The 22359-nt window shown below is 40.9% G+C and overlaps 1 protein-coding gene across 1 annotated transcript in view; it reads right to left on the bottom strand.

Moving 5' to 3' along the window:
* The window catches only part of COL4A5 (collagen type IV alpha 5 chain), a 433650-nt gene that overhangs the window by 231428 nt on the left and 179863 nt on the right, over nt 1-22359 (bottom strand). The window contains exons 14-19 of the mRNA XM_078688785.1: nt 17793-17846; nt 17654-17710; nt 16065-16109; nt 15878-15931; nt 5621-5662; nt 4676-4805 (exon numbers count right to left, since the gene is read on the bottom strand). Coding sequence (XP_078544911.1) covers nt 4676-4805; nt 5621-5662; nt 15878-15931; nt 16065-16109; nt 17654-17710; nt 17793-17846 — 382 coding nt within the window. The remainder of the gene's footprint in view (nt 1-4675; nt 4806-5620; nt 5663-15877; nt 15932-16064; nt 16110-17653; nt 17711-17792; nt 17847-22359) is intronic.

The raw sequence follows: 22359 nt of genomic DNA, 5'->3' as shown, positions 1-22359 counted from the left end.
AAGCATTGGGACTGCAGATCTACAAGGGCCTAGACGAGTGTCTTAGAGGAGAGGACAGATAGCATTATAAGATGAAGATCTTAAGGTATTTTCTGAAGAAGCTAAAAGGTCAGCTAGAACAGAGGATAAATAATTCCAAAAGCTTTTAACATGGAAAGAGAATGTGCTGAACCCAGTTACTAACCTGCAATTATGGTTTTGCAGCTTGAAACTCTTCTAGATTTTTATGCTTTGCACAATTCCACCATAATTTTGTAGGCTGTTATTTGTTTGTAATTTTGTAGGCTGTTATTTGTCTATATTTCATCTTTTATGATTGTGTCATTACTTCTGTGTGTTTGACATGTACTTTTATGGATGTTCTATAATCCGAATAAAGATCTTTTGACTTGACTTTGAATCCCGCCAACTAGTGGTTGGGTCCAGAAGAGTTCTTATTGTCTTTAATAGTTTGTTCGTTTGTGGCTTGGGGAGTCGACATGGGCGGGACCACTATACGACCACCGTAATCCCGAAGTGGAATCCTATTTTAGAGCGTAAGCACGCTCTTCTAGAAGAGATTTCATGCTGAAAAAATAAATGTCCTGAGAAATGAGGGAAGAGTTTACAGGCAGCCCTGCGTAGCCGAACGGGCTGTAGCGCCGCTTGCACTGTAAGGCAGCGGGTTCTGATACGCACAGCAACTTGCTGAGAGCGCCTTCTGCCTCTACTGCAGTGGGTTCTGTGCTCTCACTGCCACCTGGAAGGGTGCTTGTGGATGTATGTTTAAAATGGATTCCACCATGTATACAAACTTTATGTGAATGTGGTACAAACAGGCCTACTGGCATCCCCTTCCATGCCATTGTGGAGTGGTGTGGCTCACTGGTTAGAGGCGGCAGACCCGGAAGCAGAGAACGGCCCGGGACCAGGGTTCAATTCCCGACGCGGCAGGTTCGTGGACCAGGGTCAGCGGACTCGATAATTTTCGCCTCGGTGCCTACTCTAACCAGGGATCACACTCGGCAACTCTGGGCATCAGCTTGCCTCATCTCTACAACGGACCCCACATTCGCCGGGGATGCCTGGTTTCACCTTGGAGATACCCAGTAGGGACCATCTCACAGAGATAGCCAGGACGGGTTCCCCAGCAGTCTACAGCGCCACGACGCCTCAGGGCAGCAGTGCGCTTTACAAGACACATACATTTACATTACATTTACATTGCTATTTCTATTGTTAGTTTAGTTTTTACTTCTATTCAAAGTGTCAACTGCTGTAAAAGCAAAGTCACATGATGTACCAATGCATAAGCAAACAGCTCAAACAGTCTTGACTGTCCAGATAATGCAAAGGTCACTAGGTCAAGTTTCAGTTGTGGCTGGTCCAATCCTAGCCTGTGAGAGCGTGCTCCTCCCTTAAGCTGGAGCATTAAATCAGAAAAAAGAATCTGCTGAAGCACATACTCCTTGTTGAACAGGTAGGTAGTAAAGGAAGACAGCCCTAGCCAAAAGTTGCAGGTTTAAGGCATTTCCATATAGGGTTGGTATTTCTGCACAACATAGCCCAGACATAGGGACAGATGTAATAAGTTGAAACCTGGAGACAGATAGTACAAGAGGGATGTACTTCACATGAATATACAAGATGGTGATCGTGCACAGCGGAGGCGAGTAAGAGGGGAGCTTTGACAAGTCCCCATGTTTTTTTACACTCACATATACTCTGAACCTTTGACAGAATGTGTTGTTATTGGGCATTTGCTATATTGCACAGAACTGTGAGGCCTTGGCCTGTTGGCCAGGGTCCCCTCTGACACAAGCAAACCATCCATTATGTGCCTGCTGCATTCAGAGGCTTAACATACAAGTTTCAATCTATTGGGGCAATCAACACAGAGTCTCACAGGAGACCAGGATTCATGGGTGTCTGTGAGCTGCCTGGAATACCGGCCGTGGTTGCCAGCAGTGAGATTGTGGAATGAGCGCTGATCGAAAGATGTTAAATCTCAGCATTTTCTTTATTTACCATATGAGCACACCGATAATCAAAAATGGAGCTAGGACAAGCCTTATAACTTCCTCCCTCCAATTGGGGGTATGCTCATTGGATGCTAACAGACATTCTGAACCCAAGATGAGGCAGTCTTTTCCAGTGATGGCAGTTCCTGCTAGATCACTATAGAAGGAGGTATTTTTAAGTGCAAATTTTGTCAAAACACATCCGTTCTCATATTTTTCATTGTGTTGATTTCCCATTTGTTGCCCCTTTTGTTCTAAACATTTGCTTCTTACAGTAGCGGCTGGTGTTGTGGAAGAGTGGCGGGAACGACAATATAAATTAAAAAAAAGAACTTGCCTGCAGACAGCCACGTTGTGTTCTTCTGCTCTTCTCTTCCACAGGTACTCCCAGACTCCACTGAGGCTAATCCTGACGCTGCTCTAATGTTTGAGAGCAACGTCAGGATTGGCTTAAACGCTCTGAATTTGCATTCCCAGTGACACTGGGAGCTTGTGCCTGGTGTCTCCAACCTGGCAACGCAGCTTGGGTTGAGGACAGCTTCAGTGCACATGATGGTTTAGCCAGCCAGAGATAGCCGACCAAACCGTCATGCCCACTTATCAGAGTGCATACCACTCTTACTGCAGCCTGTCATTCACATGGCCCGCCCCCAAAGACTCAGCAGGAAAGGAAAAATAAAACGACAATAAAACATGTTTAGTATCATTTTATTTTTCCTTTCCTGCCTATTAGAGACAGCTGGCGTGAGGACGGCACTCCTCCGCCACAGTGGAGGAGCCTTCGCTGGCTCCTTACCTCGCTCATTGCTCCTTCTTTTTGACAAAAGGAGTTAGGTGCAACTCTCGTCAACGCTATTTGTGAGAAAGTGCCATCTTTCTTGCCTTGGTATGCCCCCACTTTTTTCTGAACTGCTGATGTGCTTTGACTCTGTGTGCCCTGGGTCCCTCACTATCAGGTACCCAGGGCCTGTGTTCCTTCCCTAAAAAGAAAAGCTATGAATTTGCCCCTCGGCGAAGGGGTTAAGAGATTGCTAAGAACATTTTGTGTTTTTGTCTCCTAAATGGCACCCTCTTAAAGTGCCCCTTACTACTATTGAGGTTTCCATATCTGTGAAGGGTAGTTTCATGGCTACTCAGAGGAGTCTTCTTTTTCCGGGACAATCAAAAAGGGACTCAACAGACCTTACCAGCTTCCAGTCCTTGATAGGAGGCATGCATTTTCCCACCTTGGGGTGTTCAGTCTCATCATTTATGTGCTTGTGCAGGTCAAGTGATCTTGACCACAGCGGGGAGATTATTAAGACCGGCTCTCTGTCTCTCAGATGCGCCAAACGTTATAGTTACGGTTAAAATGCTGAGAATGAGACCCAGTGCAGGCCAGAATAGGGTGTCAGAGGATGTCCTTAAGGACTGGATCTCCTCTTTGTCATGGTAAATTGTCAGGGATGCAATTGCGGGGGAGTCTAAGTTCCTTGCAGTGGCGGTGGTTTCTGGGACGCTGATGAGCAGGGTGGCTCCACCGTCCTTATGAGAGAAGACAAGAACTTGCACTGTGAAAGCCCTCATAGCCTGGCATCTGCAAGATTGTTTATTATACTTTAGAACATATATAAAATGGGCTTCGGTAATGCCCAAAGAAGCATTTTTCTTTTACCTGACACTACTAATTTATCTGTGTATCCGTACACCTTCTAAGGAATGCTTGCATTGCATGGCATAAAAGACTATTTTACTCCTCAAAGTAAAATACAGACTCATCACACTTTAAATTGTTTATCTCATGGATGCATTTTTAAAGAGAGCAATTTTCATTTATTTTGATTTTTACCGTACAGCTTTTTAGAAATATTCTTAGTCGGGACGTAAAATTAAAGCCACACCTATTATCTTTACCAGTGCCTTCTCTCAATGGTCCTATGTATGTGTGAGATGTTAGGGAAGATGGGGTTATTTAGATGTGAGTTATCAATCATAGGTAAAGTCAGTATAAACACTTTCCCTAGATTAAGCAGTTTGGTAAATGATGCTAGATGATTCACACAGTCTTTTTACTCTGGACCCGAGGATAAGGAAGCACTCTGGATCAGTCTGGACAACTACATTCCAGCTCAAATGCACAGATTTTACCTACTGTTGAATCCTGATATGAAGGGAAAGCAAATGAAAAGATGACTAGCAAATTCTGCGATAATTGCTTATATTTTACCATAGGGGCACGAGGGAGGAAAATAAAGGAGAAAAAATGGTGGAAACAATTCATGCTTAAGTTAGCTATATTTTGGGGTAATCACCAATAAAGCAACATTCTGTTAAAGGGAGTTTTGGTCAGATGTTACTAGCCAGGCTTGTGATAATATGTCATTATAATGATTGTCAATAATTAATTAATATGAACACCCCATGTGCAAAGGGGGGCCAGATCCATATCACATATTCAGAATAACTATTGACAATGTCATTCTTTTTCATTTAGATACATTTATCTTATGTTGATATCCATCATCCATCCAAAAGCCACATTGGACACCCTTGCTTTAAAGAACATGCAGAGTGTAATATAAGTCAAGCATTCGCTGAATAAACTTTATGTTAAAGGAATATTGTAATATTTGTGATGAGTGACAAAGTGAACATTACATAACTGCTATATTATCCGTGCAATAATCTTTCCTTACCTGGAGGTCCTTGTAAGCCAGGTGGCCCTTGAATGCCAGGTAAACCGCGATCTCCTTTCGTCCCTGGAAGTCCAGGCAGTCCCAGATTACCTTTTGGTCCCACTCCGCCTGGTCCAGGTCTTGGAATAACCTAAAATATATTAGGTAACAGACACCCAAAAAAAGGTATCAGGATGTTAGAGACTTTAAGGTGCTGTGTCCCTATATTCTGCACATCATTACAGCATCTTGTCATGTTTTACTAGTTGCTGAAGTCTGAATGCTGCCTAACTGCATGTGTGTTTAAACACAATTGAAAAAACAACTTTAAAAAAAATATTAACACTTGTACTTCAAAATGTGTGCTACCCAACTAATAAACTAGCATTGTATAGCATACACTGTTCAATGAACAATCACAATCTCCTTGTATTAACAACTAAACTCATTTAGTAACTGAAAGAAATGAAAACTGAAGTCTTTGGGAGGGGTTGGTAAGATTGTAAACTACCCAACAGTGAGCGCTATACCTGCCCAAGTTGGTAAAACGAACGGTCACATTTCACAATTTCTGTTTGGCAGAGTCCCATCCAATGCTTAAGAAAGGGTCACTCACACCATAATTATCCCGAAACATGATGCATTTTGGGAGGCAGTCTAAAGTTTGGACAAATACTGCTCTTAAACAAGATTCTGGAACTCAAGGTACTAATGGTAGCGATGAAACTAAATAGAGAGATGTGACTGCTTTACGACATGGTTTATTCATTTAGAGACCACACTTCTTACCTGTCAACCTGCAAATCTCCCAGTTAAAACAAAATCAATATAGTTGTCAAAATACATTGAACAACATTCAATGATTTGCTACAAATCAGATTAGACTAAACTTTACGTTGTCCTTTTGACCACGTGAAATATGGTTAAGCACATAGTTAGAAAGAGGAAGTAAACAAATACACTTACGACTCCTGGAGGACCAGGGAATCCCGGATCTCCTTTCTGACCCTGTAGATTAATAAAAATAATAACTACAGATTTAGCAAGGGAAATATTAGCATTCAATTTCCACAACTGTACAGGCAATTAAGTCCAAGTAAGAAACCAATACCTACAAATCACCTTTGTACGTATAATTGCAATCTGATAAAGAAATCTCAAACTTGCCGGACTTCTTAATGACTATGCTAATTTGAAAGTTAAATATATACATGTATATTATTTCCTCAGTGTAAAGCATGTTATTTCAGTTATCAGTAATGACATTTGTGAGAAATGTTTGTGGTAACTCGTATTTGATACTGAATTTTATTGCTAGTTTTTAGACTCTGCACATCAAATATATGTGCTCTGACCCCTAAAATATACAAATTGGCTAACCCTTGATTTATAGATATAACTTTTCAGTAAGGCCATAGTATATGGGGTAGAAACTAATCCCATGGCATGGAAAGTTACATGTGGACTGCAGGACTTATTGTGTCACAACTAATATGAGAAGGAAAACGTACCATTGTAGTCTGACAACTGCATTTTAAACCTGTAGCCCGACCTTTCAAAATAACTCTTTGACCGGGGAAAAGGAAAACATCCTTTTTAAATAACAATAATAATAAATCACTCCTATGTAGGCCTTGTAGCTCACAAGGTAGGGCACATGTTTTTTTAAAAGGAGACATGTGAAATGTAATGTTACCCTGACCCTACAGTGACAAGTCCCAAAAAGCTATTTTCACAGTAAAAGGCTCTAGCAGTCCTATGAGGAAAAGTATAGTCCACATTTAATTTATTAATTCTGCAATCGCGTGTTTGGGACAAGCTAGATAAACAGTTCAACCACTATTTGCAATAGTTATTAAAGATCCAAATCAATAGATACATTTTTTTATAAATATTTAGGAAGAGTAACTTTTCAAAAGTTATCTCTACCCACCGAAAGCGCCTGAAGGGCACAGACAATAGCTTAGACCTAGTGACAGGATAGGCTGGGTGTGGAGAATGTCATACATATCAGCTTAGGAAGGGTAGCCTTTGTTCTTTAGCCCATAATAGCAAATTGGGCACCAGCTTAGTGGGAGGGGGACCTGCTCCCAGAACCAGATTGGTGTAGCATAGAAGGGGGGACAGCTCATTGTCCTCAACACACCCCGCCTGTAACACAAGCTACCCCCAACGTGCCATTTTGCATTTACTTTAGAATAGTGCACTCCGGAATTGGCTGCAGTTAAGCAAACAGGATGTGCTTTGAAAGTGGATAGGATTCTCCATGGGTACTTTTTCCTCATGTGTAAGTGGGTGTTCATGAGTCACATCCCCTCACTTTCTAGTGAAACCTACAAAGCTAGCACCTCATCCACAGCTCAGCAGAACACTTTCTAGATATGTGTAAGAACAGAAAAACAAGGGCAGTTTGAGACTTGTGAGAAAGCCTGAAACAGCAGCTGTTGGACCCAGAACAAAGAAGTGTGCTCCAAGGGTCAGTTGGCTAACATCCAATATGGATAGAGGGACATCACTAGCTGTAAAAGACCTCTTCCCTGGAGTGACTAGTGACCAGTTGCAACTAGAAGCAGACTGGACCCTTCTAGTGGACACAACTGATGTGAGTGCTGAACTCTATGTGGCTGGCCATGAGGCCCTGTGAGCCTTAGTGTGTCCAGAAGGACTTATTCTGAAATCTGGACCAACCATCCATGCCTATACAGTCAAGGTCCAACATCACTGGGTAAGAACAGCTAGTTGGCTTCGCTTAGAGATTTTTGCTGCACAATAAACCTGTTCAGTAGATACTTGCGATAAGGCTGTCCAACTTTGGCGTGACTTTCAAATTCAAGGATATACTCTTCAGTCTAGCTCACCTGGAGGATTCTGAGCTCCCCCAAAAAAAGACAATGTCAGAACAAAAATATCTTGACTGGGCGAGGTGCGAAAAGTATCCGTCTGATGAGTGATGTTCCCTGGGTGCAAATTCGAACTTTTCTTGAAACTAACTAACTATTTCAACGGGACCTCGCCCAACAGCTATCTGGCTTTAAGAGCACTTACTTGAAACGTGGTCAATTGGTTGGGACAGTGGGGTTTATAGAGTACATTTTTTTTTTTGTTTCCACGATAATGACATATCCTGTAACATATATGACTTGACCGGAACTCTAGGTAACATGATTTGCTTAAGCACTGTTAATCATTTGTTGCTGTGATTACTGGCATGTCTTAACAAAATGCAAAAAAGTTTGTTTATAAAAAAAAAAGACTTTCTTGGATACAGCCTTCTGTCTGGTTCCACTGGAGTATTTTGACTTCCTTTTCAGAGACTAAGTCAGAAGCTAAAATCTTTTACCAGGATGAACCTGCTTGGGAGTCCAGCACGGTCAATCTGAAATAGCACTGAGGCCCCGGTCAACAGCAAACAGTGGTTACTGATTGCTGGTTTATTTTTCTTGCTGCTTTTTCTCTTGAATCTTTAACAATTTATATCTGTGCTTGCCGTTATTGGATATTTGTTATTTTGGTGTCATTTTGTTAAATTAGAATTGACTCTATTGTTATGAATTGGAGTTGAGTTTTTATTCTTTTATGTTTTTGACTTTTAAACTGTTTTGGTACTTCAAAATGCTTTAGACATTTTCTCTAACATAAGCCTGTCTACTCTGTGCCATAGCGTAACAGGTACTGACTTTACTCCTTGTGGTAGACTACCATCCACCCGAATCATTTTCTGACAACATTATAAAGATTTTTGCCTTCTTACATGGTGACTGCTATTTCATGGAGAAGATGCCACTTTTCATTGCATAGGTAATAAAAACCTACACGATTTCTGAAAACACATATGACTGCATTGTTTAGCTGCAATTTGTTTTGGGGTTTCTGTCTGGCTGTGTAAGAAACTGGGATTTTAGTGCAGTAGCCCCCTTAGTTTTTGCCTAGTATTTGATGCAACTTTGACTAAAGTGCAATGGTTTCCTTCTAACCAGGTACCCAGTGTCAGTGCTCTTTCTCCAAAACAAGTTCACTGGTCAATTGCTCCCCAAATGTACAGGCCTTTAGCATCTCTGTAAGGTCAGAGTAAGTGTTACCCTTGGTATCTAAGGCATGGGTACAAAACAGGGTTCCATAGAGCTGCAGCATATATTGTGCCACTCTAAGGGACACAGCACCAAACCCATGTAGACTGCCACTGCAGCTGTATGACAGGGTGGCCTAAAAGGTGAAAACACAACATGGCACTAACCCTGCGTGCCATGTTGTAGAGAACTGGGCTTTTGTTATAGTTGCCCACCGACCTCACCCCCCACTTGTTGCCCCCTTTTTAGCTACTAGATGCTGATTTTCCACTCTTGGCTGTACACTGAGGCCTGCTAACCAGACCTCAGTGCCATTGCTCCTTCCCTAAAGCAAGGTGTTGTCTAATTGCACTACAATTGGCAAAGGGCCTTAGCACCCCTGTAAGTCCCTAGTAAATGGTACTCCAGATACCTAGGGAATGGGTACTAGAGAGAGTCCCCAAGGGCTGCAGCATACCTTGTACCACCCTAAGGGAAACACATACAAATTCCACACAGACCGCCGTCGCAGGCTGCGTGACATGGTGTAAACCATGAATGAAAACATGACATGACACTCTCCTGTGTGTCTGGGTAAAGTCACTGCTTTGAGACCTAAGGCAGGGTACAATATATTTTATGTGAGGACATAGCTGCATGAGAGGGTATGCTACTGTGATGTCTAGTTATATTGCTAGATAGTACTGGGCACTGGTCAAAAGGACTTTCCCGGTTACATAATGGATTCACTGAAACAGATAGTGTTTGTTATCAAACACCGCTTATTAATAATCCCACACTGATTCCAATGATGGATTTATTAATACATGCCCCCAGATAGTACCTTTGAGGTACTCTAGTGTACTGGGTGACTGGTCTAGTCGAGCCTGCCCGCACATACGAGTTTCTGACCCCCTAGGAGGTGAGAGCCCTGCTCTCAGAGGACAGAAAAAATGTCTGTTCTGGGAAGAGGTGATATCACCCGCTCCTCCAGGAAAGTCTGGTAAATTAGCATTCCAAGGCAGGGAGCTTTGGTATGCAATTCTGGCTTCCCTCAGAGGTGAGGGTCTGCCAATCCCCTCCAGAGCCCTTTGGGAAAATTAGCTATGCAGGAGACATGTTGTAATGCCAGGCTGGACACACCTGGAAGTGAACACGACTTTAGAAATCCCACCATATTTTGTGTGATAGAATTAGGAATTCTGGGACAGGGTGATGGCCACTCCCCCAAAGGAATTGGTCATCAAGGGGGTGAAGTGACCCCAGGGGTAAGTGGTGCATTGGCTACTACCCCTCACTCCTCTTAACGCCCCTACATTGAGTATTTAGGAGACCCTCTGATAACAGGACTTCAGATTTCAAGGGACCCGAGAACCGAGGGACACAAATGATTTGGGGCCAACCCTGCCAGCCTGCCTGCTGCACCTAGCCCTGGTGTAGCAACTGACTCATCCTGCGGCTGAGCAGACTCCAAGATGCCAGTGCCTCACCAATCACCAAAGAAACTCCCATGGAGTAGAGGAGCTACTCCCTTGCAGCCGCAGGCACCAAAAGAAGCAAGGTCTGGTTCACCGTCCTGCCAACTACCAATGCTGCATCCACCAATGAAGAGGTAGCTGTGCTACCACAGAACAGATCTGTATTCTCTCCAAGTGTGGAGACGCCAGGACTGACCAGAGGCGCTAGTACCAATACCTGGGGTACAGGACCCTAGCATTAGCCAAGGCTTTTTGTGCCTAGTCCTGGCACCAAGGTTGGTGAAAGCTGTCCTGCACATCGCGGGACTTTATGGGCAGTGAGATCCACACCAAGAGTAGCCCAGCTGTCCAGTTTGCCCATTCGTGCAGAACCAAAGGCAAAGAGAGAGCCTCCAACCACAGCCACCAAACACCTTAAAGTGCCTCTGCTCCTGTGCCCCAAAGCCCGAGGCCGAGGGAGATGAGGGTGGCCACGGGGTCCTGAGACCCACAAAAGCCGAGCCCGTCCATGTGTCTGGCCAAACTGGACTTTCAGTACCTCCAGCAAACTCTTTCTGTAGGCCCCCTTCAACCACGAGTGACTGCAGCACCGAACCAAATGCCAAAAGACGCCACTGCACCTGAGCCCGACAGCACGAGGAGAAGTGGACAAACAGTGTCCCTATGTGCCCGAGCATTTCAAGGGTCGATCCCCCCTGTGGGTTCCCTCAGACTGGGCCCCCAGTCTCAGCTTTCAGCTTCTTTCTGACCGGATCTTTTCCCATTGAAGTGGATGGGGCACCTGACGCCGTAACACACCTCTGCACTCGCACACCGCAGAACCTCTCAAGGTGACCTCTTGGTGTGGCCTTGGACTTTGCCAAAACACAAAAAGGGAGGTACCCTCTGAACCGATATGGGACAGGGTGGATAAGCTTAAAAGAAAAAAGTCCCTGAGCTTAAGGATATCATTTTAATCATAATGTATCCAACCTGAGGCGTCTGTGCCTCTCAGTATCAGATCTAAGAAGTGACCATACACACTAACACAAACTATAATGTTTTACAAAGTAATGGCTCAACGTCAGTATAGTGGAGAAAAAGGCATAATAGAAAGGGATGTGTAAACGTAGTCAAAATTAGTGAAAGAAATATAAAGTCGTTAGATATTTATAATTGACTCTGGGGTCATCTCTTTCAAAAGATCAAAATAGTGACTACGGACATATCCGCCAAACGGCAGAAGGAAGCATATTTCATGACCCTTCCTATCGGCACATCAACAGCAAGCCTTCCCATACATAAGACGGGACTGCAGTTAGCATTTTATTAAAAAGGTACAGAGGCTTTGAATTTAACAATGAGACTTAAGTTTATTCTTCATTAAGAGAACGGTTTAGACAAAACATTGTGCATTTCTGTCTATTTTCAGGAAACTTGTACCTGTTTTTAAAAAATATCCCATACGGTGGTCACCCCTGGTACAACGTTTTTTTACGAGTGTTGCAATATTCGAATTCAGGTATGAACTTATAATACATAGAATAAGTGAATAGATTGTATATAAACAAGAAATTGGAGTTAATTATGGAATGAAATTTACTCTTCAGGTGAAGAAAAAATTGTATAAAAAAATCTTTGCCAAATTATGCAAGATATGCTGCTAAAGGAATAAGAAGCCATATCATCAAGGGAATATTTGTTACCTAGAATTCCTCAAACCACGAGGTATGCTGTGATATTACGATTTGTATAAATACAACAGTGTTCATAAATCTCGATTTGATATATGTGGTGAACAATCATGGCCCAAGTGATTATAAGAATCTGAGGCTCTCTCTTGGGGTCCGCCATAAACATTCTTTTAAAATAATGGTTATCACCCTAGAAGGGTGATATAATTGATAGTTTAGTGACTACTGGTTAAGTGTAATGGCATAGATGCAATAAAGTTTAACCATAAATGTGAACGTCAGTACTTATAGGACTCTGCTAGAAGTGAATTTTAATTGTGATTTTTTCTTTTTAGTGAATTTTATTTTAATAAAAACCGTCCTGAAGAAGGTGTACCTATCCACTCAAGACACCGAAACGCCGCGTCGACTTTTTGGTTTTTAATTGTATTTTGTAGCAATTTCATGTATTGTGTAGACTGTATTATGCATATATCTTTTTAAGAAATAAATTGATGATTTTAATTTTCTGGTACTCACTAGAGTTTTTTTATGTTGTTTGCTTCTGGGACATTGTTTCAGAGTCACTATACTGACGTTTAGCCATTACTTTGTAAAACATTATAGTTTGTGTTAGTGTGTATGGTCACTTCTTAAATCTGATACTGAGAGGCACAGACGCCTCAGGTTGGATACATTATGATTAAAATGATATCCTTAAGCTCAGGGACTTTTTTCTTTTAAGCCTTGGACTTTGCCCCATACTCACCTCAAGTGATGGAGAAGGGTCCCGTAAGTTGTGATAAGTGCCCAAATGCAATACACGTATCCCCAATAGGATAAAATGACTTGAAATGCATAAAAAGTTCTAAATAGAAAAGTACTTATGATCTTAGTATCTTGGTATCTAAATTCATGTAAAAAGAAGTGATATTTTTATAAATTGGTGTCGGATTTCGTTATTGAGTATGTGTGTAACTTACTGCCTTTGTGTGAGCTACAAATGCTTAGCACTACCCTCTGATAAGCCTAACTGCTTGCCCACACTACCACAAAAGAGAGCATTTGGGGGTGTCATTTGTGCCTCTGTCAGCCAACTTGGGTTAGGCTGCACTCATTACACAGTGTAACTCATTTTGGCCCACTACATAAAGAGCCAGCTAGCTACAGGCTGCAGATCATCTTTATGTTTGCATGATATCAGATGCACCTGAACATACTAATACGCTTGGAAATGCTTTTTGCGCTTTATCCAGAGGCCACCTGTGTTGTTTTCTTATGTTATAAGATTACATTTGCCACATAGGGGAAGTGGGAGCAAGTTTCAACATTTAGACACAGCAGCTAAACAGACAGCAGTTGTTCCATAGTCCAGACATGAATGGAGACTGCTGGCAGCCTCAACATTAGGCATACTATAATGAGCTTTAGGTATGCAATAATTATGATGAATTACAAAATCCTGTGCCTAAAATCTGTATGTTGCTCCCACCTTCAGAAAATGAAGTGAAGTGGAGATCTTGGCGTATATTAACTTTATTTAGTTACTCGTCCTTAGGTCCTTAGGTCAAGAAGTACATTTCAATCTTCATTGACATCATACATGCGTCAAAAATGTGAAACTTATTTGCACAGAAACAAATTTGGAAAGCAAATACAATTTGGCAGCAAACACCAATATTAAAAGGGAGTAGTTCATAAAACAGGCAACCCTTTGCATTACAGCCCACTTGATATGCTACTGCAAACTGAGGTAAGCCCAGAGCCTACAACCCCTACAAATACAATTACAAATTAAAAGTTCAGATTCTGAGGTCTTGGCTGTTACCATCTCAATGGTTGGCTTGGTTTCATGAATGCCATATATCCGGCAGCGCTTGCAGTAAGATGTAAGGGATTTCCAGCATGTTTGTGATGGAGTAACCTATCCACCACACTCTAAATCTGAATTATACCTGCTGCTGTGGTGTCTATATGATTTACTCAACATGTCAGACTCGTTATTTTTGTGAATGGCCCATCATTTTAGCGCTTTAGATCACTTTCTAGAATGTCCATGTAAAAAAAAAAGAAAGGTTTTGTTCAGAGTCTGAATTAAATGCTGTGGGCCAATGAGACGTAGTGCAATTACTCTAAATTTCACTACTATTCCTGAACTAGTGTAGTGTTCACAATGAATAGGTAACATTTTGTTAGAGAAACTTATCACCTTTTTTGAGGAATCTGCTTTGTTGCAACCATAACAAAACAGAAACTCATCATCAACACAGCACAGCTACCTAGCCTTCCATGAAGGACACACACTGGAGTCCTAAGGTACATCTATGCCCAAACTTGCACAATATTATGAAGAGGATTCATCGGTAATGTGGTAGGGTGATTTATTTGCTTTGCCTGGAACCATCCAGCTCCCAAAATCACTAGCTTCATCTTGATCAATTGATTTGCAGCATTCTCTGCACCTCTGTTTTGAACGAGAGTACAGATCCCGTCTTTGAAGTAGCTTGTCATATTCTTTTTTTAGGCTAATGTCTAATTATATAGCTAAGAAAAATGAATCCTATTTCCTAGGTTTTTGATTTTCCATGAGTGTCTGCTAGGAGAACACGTGTCCTCTGGATGCAAATAAGACAATCAAGTGACCAACTCTTGTGCAAGAAGTAATAGATCCGGAAATAGATTCATCACAATATGCTTAACCTTTTTTAAGCTTTGATCGTCCTCTGGCATGACAACAGGAAACATATTTAAACTGCATCATTGTGTCCTATATTTTAAACACTTCAGCGAACTCCGTGTCCTATTTTCAACACTTCTGCCTAGTTATGGCTTGAACTTAATTCAATGTAGTTTTCCTTGTAAATATTTTTAGATTGTTTTAACTCCAGCTGAAACCTACGTCTAGATTTACTCTGCATAGCCTGAAAAATTTGCATCTAGAATAAAATGTATTGTTTAAGATGTCATACACAGTCAAACACAAAGCTGTTAGGAGATCCACCACTCAAGAGGGAGTTCATGAGTTTCAGTCAAAAAAACACAAATAATTAGCATTCTTATTCAGGCCTAATTTTCTCAGATGAAATGAAAGTGAAATAAATCATTTTAAGGTCATATATTGCTATCTCCTAAAGAGAATTGCTGTTGAGGGGTTGCCCCAACATGAAATTTATAATTTGTTAAAGTATGAATTCAATCGGGGACCCTATGCATCTATAATAATATTAATCACACAGCTTTATATATATCTGCTTTTGTTCATCTGACCAATTCCGCCTTATACTTCTGTACTGCTATCCATGGTCAACGGTATGTATCTGTTCAAGGTGACAGGGCAAACTTTCCCTATATTATCACTCGTACAGCCACTATGTTGCAGACTCATTCTGTTCCTGTTTAAATAGTTCTTTAGTTTCAGTCCGTTACTATTGTATCCAAACTTGTTTCTTGGTCTCTCAGCCCTGGAGAAGAGATCCACCATCCTTTATCTTGTTTCTCGCGCATTTCTATATAATATTGTAATATCAAGGCACTGTTGACTAGTGTTTCTTTAATGTTCAATTAATTAAAATCATTACAATATACTACATTTTCCATGTATAAAAAAGGAATAGAAAAAAGGAAAGGTTACAGGGCTAACTGAGTTTTCTAAAAGCTATAAAATCGTAGAAACAATTGTCTGAACTAAAACTAAAGTGCTGTTGCATGGGGATCGCTCCTGCAAGTTTGCAAGTCTTTTAGAACTAATGTTCATTTTATGATAACTAAACATTTGAAACAACATAATGTTTCTCGTTTGGGTGCCAGATACCTGGATTTGCGTGTCTGATATGCTTGTTTAGTCCTCTAGTCTTGATCGTTTTTTTGTTCCCTTGTGTGCCTGGGATTTGTTTTGAATAAGATCCGAGGCAGGACTCTGAATATGTTGTAGACACGGGACTGATATTTTGCTTTGTGGACTGTTTAGTCATTGGGACTTTAAACAAAAATAGCAAAACATATTGCAATTAATTTATCACATTCAAAGATGAAATAAGGGTCTCTTACAGGTTCACCATCTCTGCCAGGACTTCCAGGTCGACCAGGATCACCAGGTGAACCCTAATGAGAAAACAAAGGTACAAGGGCGGATGATTTATTCCAGAAAAATGTACAACAGTGATGAGTGATAAAGACAATAAAACATAACATTAGTTGAGGATATGTTCCTTTTATAACTTGAAAGCATACTTACATCATTACCTGCAGGGCCGTCTTCCCCATCTTTGCCTGGTTTACCCTTTAAAAATTAACACAAGTCACAAACACAATACAAAAATGCAGAATGGTAGCTCAGAATACAGTTTTGAAACATTGTCTGGCATCATTGCCCGCACATTCATAGACAGCGCCCAATACTTATTACACCAGTCAAATTGGAATATTCAACAAAGGGATTTTAATAGGTAAAATCATAAGATTTAGGGCTTGATTTAGATCTTGGCGGATGGGTTTTTCCGTCACAGTGCTGAATGATATCCCTTCCGCCGAAATATAAATCCCATTACATCCTATGGGATTTATACTTCAGCAGACGGGATATCCGTTTCAATTGTGACGGAGTAACCCATCTGCCAAAATCTAAATCAGGCCCTTTGTGCCAGCTCAAGCAAAATAAATCTACCACATTTTTTACATAATGCTCCCTACATTGATAACCCACATCACCAGACTGAAAAAGCCACAAAAAGGCAGGAGACTGTGACGTTATCAGTAGTATGATGTACTGGCAATACGCTATATACTCCTATCTCGGAATAAAACTCATGTAATCACTAAAATAAAGCTACGATATAGTTAATCTTAAAACTAGTGCACCATCTGGTCCACCAAACCAAGGATTTTGCAGTTCATCATATAGACAATTATCAGAAGCCTAAATCAGCTAACCAGGCAAACCTTTAACCTTGTCCATGGCCCATTAATGGTGAAAAGAAACCACCATAACATCCTGGAATGCATCAAAATGGCATTCACAATTGGACTAAAGCAGGCATAAATGCAAAGTAACTTCTTGTAATAAGACTCATTCAGCCAAGCTCTGTTTTTTTATTCATTAGTGATTTCCATACCGGGTCTTACAGCATCATGTTTTTCCTGGGCAGAAGAAAAGTACCAATCCCATAATTTAAAAAGTTGTTGATTACAAAGCCACTTTCAAAGTCACACAGGCTACACACGATACTCGCCTCTGTGGCTCAGATGCAAGTAGCCTGCATCAGTGTAGCATGTGTGGTAATATCAGCCTTTTCCATTTAAGTGTCTTTTACTCTCTGGAATATTTTATTTTAGTCTGGTGTCCAAGGAAAACTTTTACTCATGTAAAAACGTAACTTGTGCAATGTAAAGCGCTCTGATAACTGATTCGGTTCGGTTCTAGTTCGCGCTATATAAAACTCAACAAAAAAAAAGGAGCACCTACAATAAGTATTCAGTTCATTTGGCATATATTGTTTTACATAGCTACAGTTCAGTAAATAAACATATATCTAATTTTACACCATCAATGTGGCCTTTGGAGGGAAACCAATCTCATTTATATTTTCCTCACTGAACGCAAGACTATATATAATACAGTGCTATGTAATTTACAGTACTAACTATATTTTTACTGTTAGTATAAAATTGAAAAAGCAGTACTACCATTATGATTCTTTTTTACACCATGGTACATGTCTATTTCCAACTTGCAGAATCTTCATCACAGGCATTTCATTTCGAAATCCTTTTGGAAGTATCATAAAAAGGTATCTTTGTACACAGCTTTAAACATTAATTACTTACCCTCTTGCCTGGCTCACCCGGTTCACCTTTAAAACCTCCCAGAGTACATGGAGGTCCCTGAAAGCAACAATACACACTCAAATTAAGAAAAAGTGTCAGACATACCCAATCTTAAAAAAACAAACCCCCAAATACTTACCGGAGGACCACTGGGCCCTGGAAATCCTGATGGTCCACGATCTCCTTTCACCCCCTAAAAAATAATTTTTAAAAGCAAAGTCAATTCATGTGATGTCCCTTTCTCTAGGTTTAATCTTATATTTTATGCAGTAAATAGCAAATTTAAATAATATTGGTGACTAAGGACTTGGTTTCTAACTTTGTTGGACAGGGCTGTCAATCAAAAACATGGTTGATGTCCATTGCAGCGTATGGTAAGTGCATTAGAGTCATTGGAGCCCTAAAAATGGCAGTCGAGACATCTCCCATGTTGTGACCTAGTACCCTGCCCACCAATCTCTAAAAAAATGCCCCAAATCTTTACCACTCATATTACAGAGGAACGAGATGTCAAACTTTGTAATCCTGACACTACCAAGGAGGAAATAGATTTAAAACTTCTATTGTGTCAATGATTTGCAAGTAGGGTAATAAGAGGCCTTATACAAACGATTTCACATAATAATGTCAATTTGTATTTGAGTGGAACCAGTGGCGGGCAGTGCAGGTAAGCGTGGTGAGGAAGTGGGGTGGGGTGGGGTGAGGGGGGGGAAGTCGACAGATGACGGAATAAAATTAATAAATAAAACCTATTCAGACGTCTGATGACTGCACCCCACACTACCACCCCACTACGCTTTCCTGCACCGTCCGCGACTGAGTAGAACCTGAACTGACAACTGAGCATTTCATCCTTCCATGATTGATAAAAAATGGATCTATTAAAATATGCACCTATTAGTGACACATTGTGTCAACCATTGACATTCTACAGATTGTTTTCTAAGGCATTGTCTAAGAGTCCTGGAGTAAACAGTAACTGGTTAGCATCCTGTGTGAGTAGTGTTGTTTATCAATGGTGTCCAAGGACCACAAAATAACTAAACACCAACTGAATAACCAAGTTACTCCAGGAGAGGGAGAAGGCTATAGAAACACATCTACAAACAATATCATAAAAGTGTGTGAATGTGTGCGCACTGGGGGACATAGTGCACAATGGGGCCTGGAAGCGTGCAACATGATGTTTGGAGATGATGTAGGTCTTTACAAAGGATGTGGTGTGAAAACAGTAGGGCTGCAGGCATGCTTGTGGGACTGTTGTGCAGTTTTTGGAAATGCTGTGCTGCTATAGGAGGCAAGGTAGCCGAGGACTCCAGTACAGAATAACTTATAGACCAAACACATTGGTTTAAATAATAGTCCCTTGGGTGTGGCCAGTCAGTGCAACGTTCTGAGCATTAGGAAAGAAAACCCCTCTCTATTTGCATATAAGAGATAAAGTTCCCCACAGTACATTATAAGGATATTGCAAGTCACCGAGGAGTTCCATAACAAAATAGAGGCATGAGGCACAAGGCCGAGTTCTTTTATAGTGTTATCGAACTCCAAGGTGACTTGCAATATCTTTACATTGTACACAAGGGGGTACTTTATCCCATATAATACATGGTCACACCATCACTTTTCCCCCTAACCACTTAAAACGTTGGATGTAGCTCTATCATATGAAATAGCGAACATGCTTGCAAACATAAAGAATAACAAAACCTCTAGGGCAAAATTAAACACATAAAAAAGCTGTTAGATATTTGTTGCAAAGAGATATTAGGAACAGTTCAATACAAGTCAGTTTAAAAAAAGCAGCCGTAGTTCGGAACCGAAAAATTAACATATTGACTATGCTAGTCATTGTAAGCTATTAAAACAGAGCACAAGAAAGAAAAGCAACATTTAGTTTGTTGCTTTAAACAGCTGCTGTATTTATGCTCAGTGACCTGACAAGCCTTTCACATCGGCTGCTGGCTCTTCAGCAAGCATTGTGACGGGAGAACTCGGCTGTAATAACCATATAATAGTCGCGTTCTGTCATCTTTTCTTTATAATCAGTGACTTGGTCCATCACAAGTCGCCGATTATAAAAAAATGAGTGACTGCCATTCATCCATACAGGGATTACAGAATCCCATGTATTATATATATACAGATATATATGCCCACGAGAACAAAGGGATTTTCTGTTCTGACTTTTTAGAAGAAACTTATTTTACAAGAGACTGCATAAAAGCATTTAGTGCCATAGCATGCTGAAAGGTAGAGAGACAAGACAGAAGGCATTTAATGACTTTTTGGTGATAGACAGAGTTGCTTTTACTGGCTGAACTGAGCATCAATTTAGCAGTGAGAATAGTTCCCAAATTCATAACTGTTAGTGCACAGCTCGGACTTCCACCAATAGGTGGTGACCAAAGTGATGCAACACTGGTAGAGCATTTACACCTTTGCTTTACCATGATTTTTAGTGAGGAAATTTGCAAACATGTATCATTTAATTATGTTGGTAGGGTTTAGGAAGAGTGAAGCGGGGTTGTCACAAATCAGAGTGCAGATAGGCAAGCAACCTCCCTCAGGACTGGGGCATCTTACAATCCCCGATTGTAACAAAATATGAGACATTATCTGTATGGTTTTAGGTAAAACTGCTTATCTGAAGGCCATGAAACCTATGCTGTACAAGCACGCAGCCAAGAGTTGTGACTTGGAGATTGTGAAGAAACATTGTGCACCCAAGTGGCCTTCTTCAGGAGCAGATGAGCATCATGGAGGTCTGACTCCTCCTTTCATATTCAATGTGTAGTCCTCCTCCCCCATAGAACTCAGACATGTACAAGTGGACATGACACTTCAGGAGATACTACAGACACCACTGCCCAGACAGCCTTGAATATCAGTAATACACCACTGGGTGTAAGGGCAGACACCGGAAATCAACAAGAGGTGACCTGAAGCCCAGCATCTGATGAAGTTCCCCGCATACTGAGTGGAGAAGAATGTCCTGCACGCGCCTCTGCCACCAGCCAAAGGAAGAACTGAGATCAGAGGAAGAAGGCGATTTGCTGATAACCCAGAAGAAACAATTTACTAGTTGTAGATTCACTTAATGTCTGCAATATTTCCAAGGGTATCATGTTGGCCGAAAAGAAGCAGCAGTCACAATTTTCTGTGAAGTGAAACCGAGACCAAACTCAGGCCCACTTTGATTTTGGGTAAATTAAATTTTCCAGAATTATTCACTAAAAGTATTCTAAAAAGTGCATCACGTTAAGGTGCCACTGAAATGGGTAATAGCAGGGCCTGTTATATTCAGCACTTAGAAATGGCAGAAGTGTGGTGTAAAACAATCCACGAACCGGCATTTTTATCTAGAAATACATTATGGTGTGTTTTTATAAGGTGAACAAGAACTACCTACGTTAAACTAAGCGGCTCAACACCCTGTGATTCTGGGCAAATTGCTTTGCCCGAAAAAATGGGTAACTTTTGGTTCTCATACTAAAGCGCTCTAATGCCCTTAAGTCAAGGTCGTGTTATATAAAAGCTGCAAAAAAATGGCAACTGGTTTAAATCCAACTTCCTAGAGACAACTACTAAAAATGTCTCATCTGCAGCAAACCTTTAGAGAAACCTGTGATCCCACCCTCTTAAAGGAACTTCTGCACACTACTCTTCAATTCAGCTCTTAGATACTTTTGGTTACAGTCCAGCTAACCGTTCCTTTATTTCCTATCACCTTGGTTTCCTGCTGGATCTAATTTATTGCTTGTGTTTCAATTTCTGTGTTCTTTGTAACCCTAACAATATTACAGGGGGCGCGATGGCTGAGTGAATTGAACGCTCGCTACCGACGTCTGCACTGATCAGTAGTGGACAGGGTTGAAAGCCAGAAAGTTTGACTGAACTTGTTCTTTCACGATCAGTAAATTGTGTACCATTGCAATGGATAATACCAAAACAAGACATTTAAGTGTCTAGTAAGCTGTGCATAAAAAAATCATGTTATCGCTGGCAATCACATTTATTTTCTTGTAAGTCTCTTTGCTGTAAAGCACTATAAAAATACCTTACATTTGTATAATTATTTTTAAACTGTTTTTCTTTCGTAGGCACAGAAGCAAGACAGGGAGGCCTGGCATTGTGAAGACCCACGAAGCACCTTCAAATAAAGCAAGGCTAAGAATGGCCTATTTTGCACGTCATGTTTGTTAGGAGTAGCAGCATTGGCCCCCCAGTACTCACTAATATACATAGTAAAGAACCAATGAAGTGGAAAGACAAAAATATGCAAATTTCCAAACAAGGCTGAATGCAAAATAATAAAAATAAAAAAGGAACACCATAATTTTTTTATTTTTTTTAATGCGGAGGAACTGATACAATTATCGTGGTATCCGGGTGATTGGAGGGGCGTCTGGGGTTGCATGTTAGAGAGATTCGACTAGTGTGCCTTCAATGGGATATTTATAAATGTCCATCATTGAGGTGGATTCACGATACATAGCGAAGGTCTATCGACAGCACTGGAAAGGGCTCAAACCTACCTCTACATATTCTCTATAATTCAAACATTGACACATTTCGACAAGTGGCCAAATGTGCTATATATAAACTTTGTTACATTGAATAGAGTCGAATGCTTTACACGATACTGACACCTTGTGGCTACAAACAAAACTTCCCTTTCAAAACATCCTCTTGGCATCATCATG

Source organism: Lissotriton helveticus, chromosome 4_1, assembly GCF_964261635.1.
Source record: "Lissotriton helveticus chromosome 4_1, aLisHel1.1, whole genome shotgun sequence".
Lineage (NCBI taxonomy): Eukaryota > Metazoa > Chordata > Amphibia > Caudata > Salamandridae > Lissotriton > Lissotriton helveticus.
This window is presented reverse-complemented; position numbering and strand designations above follow the sequence as displayed.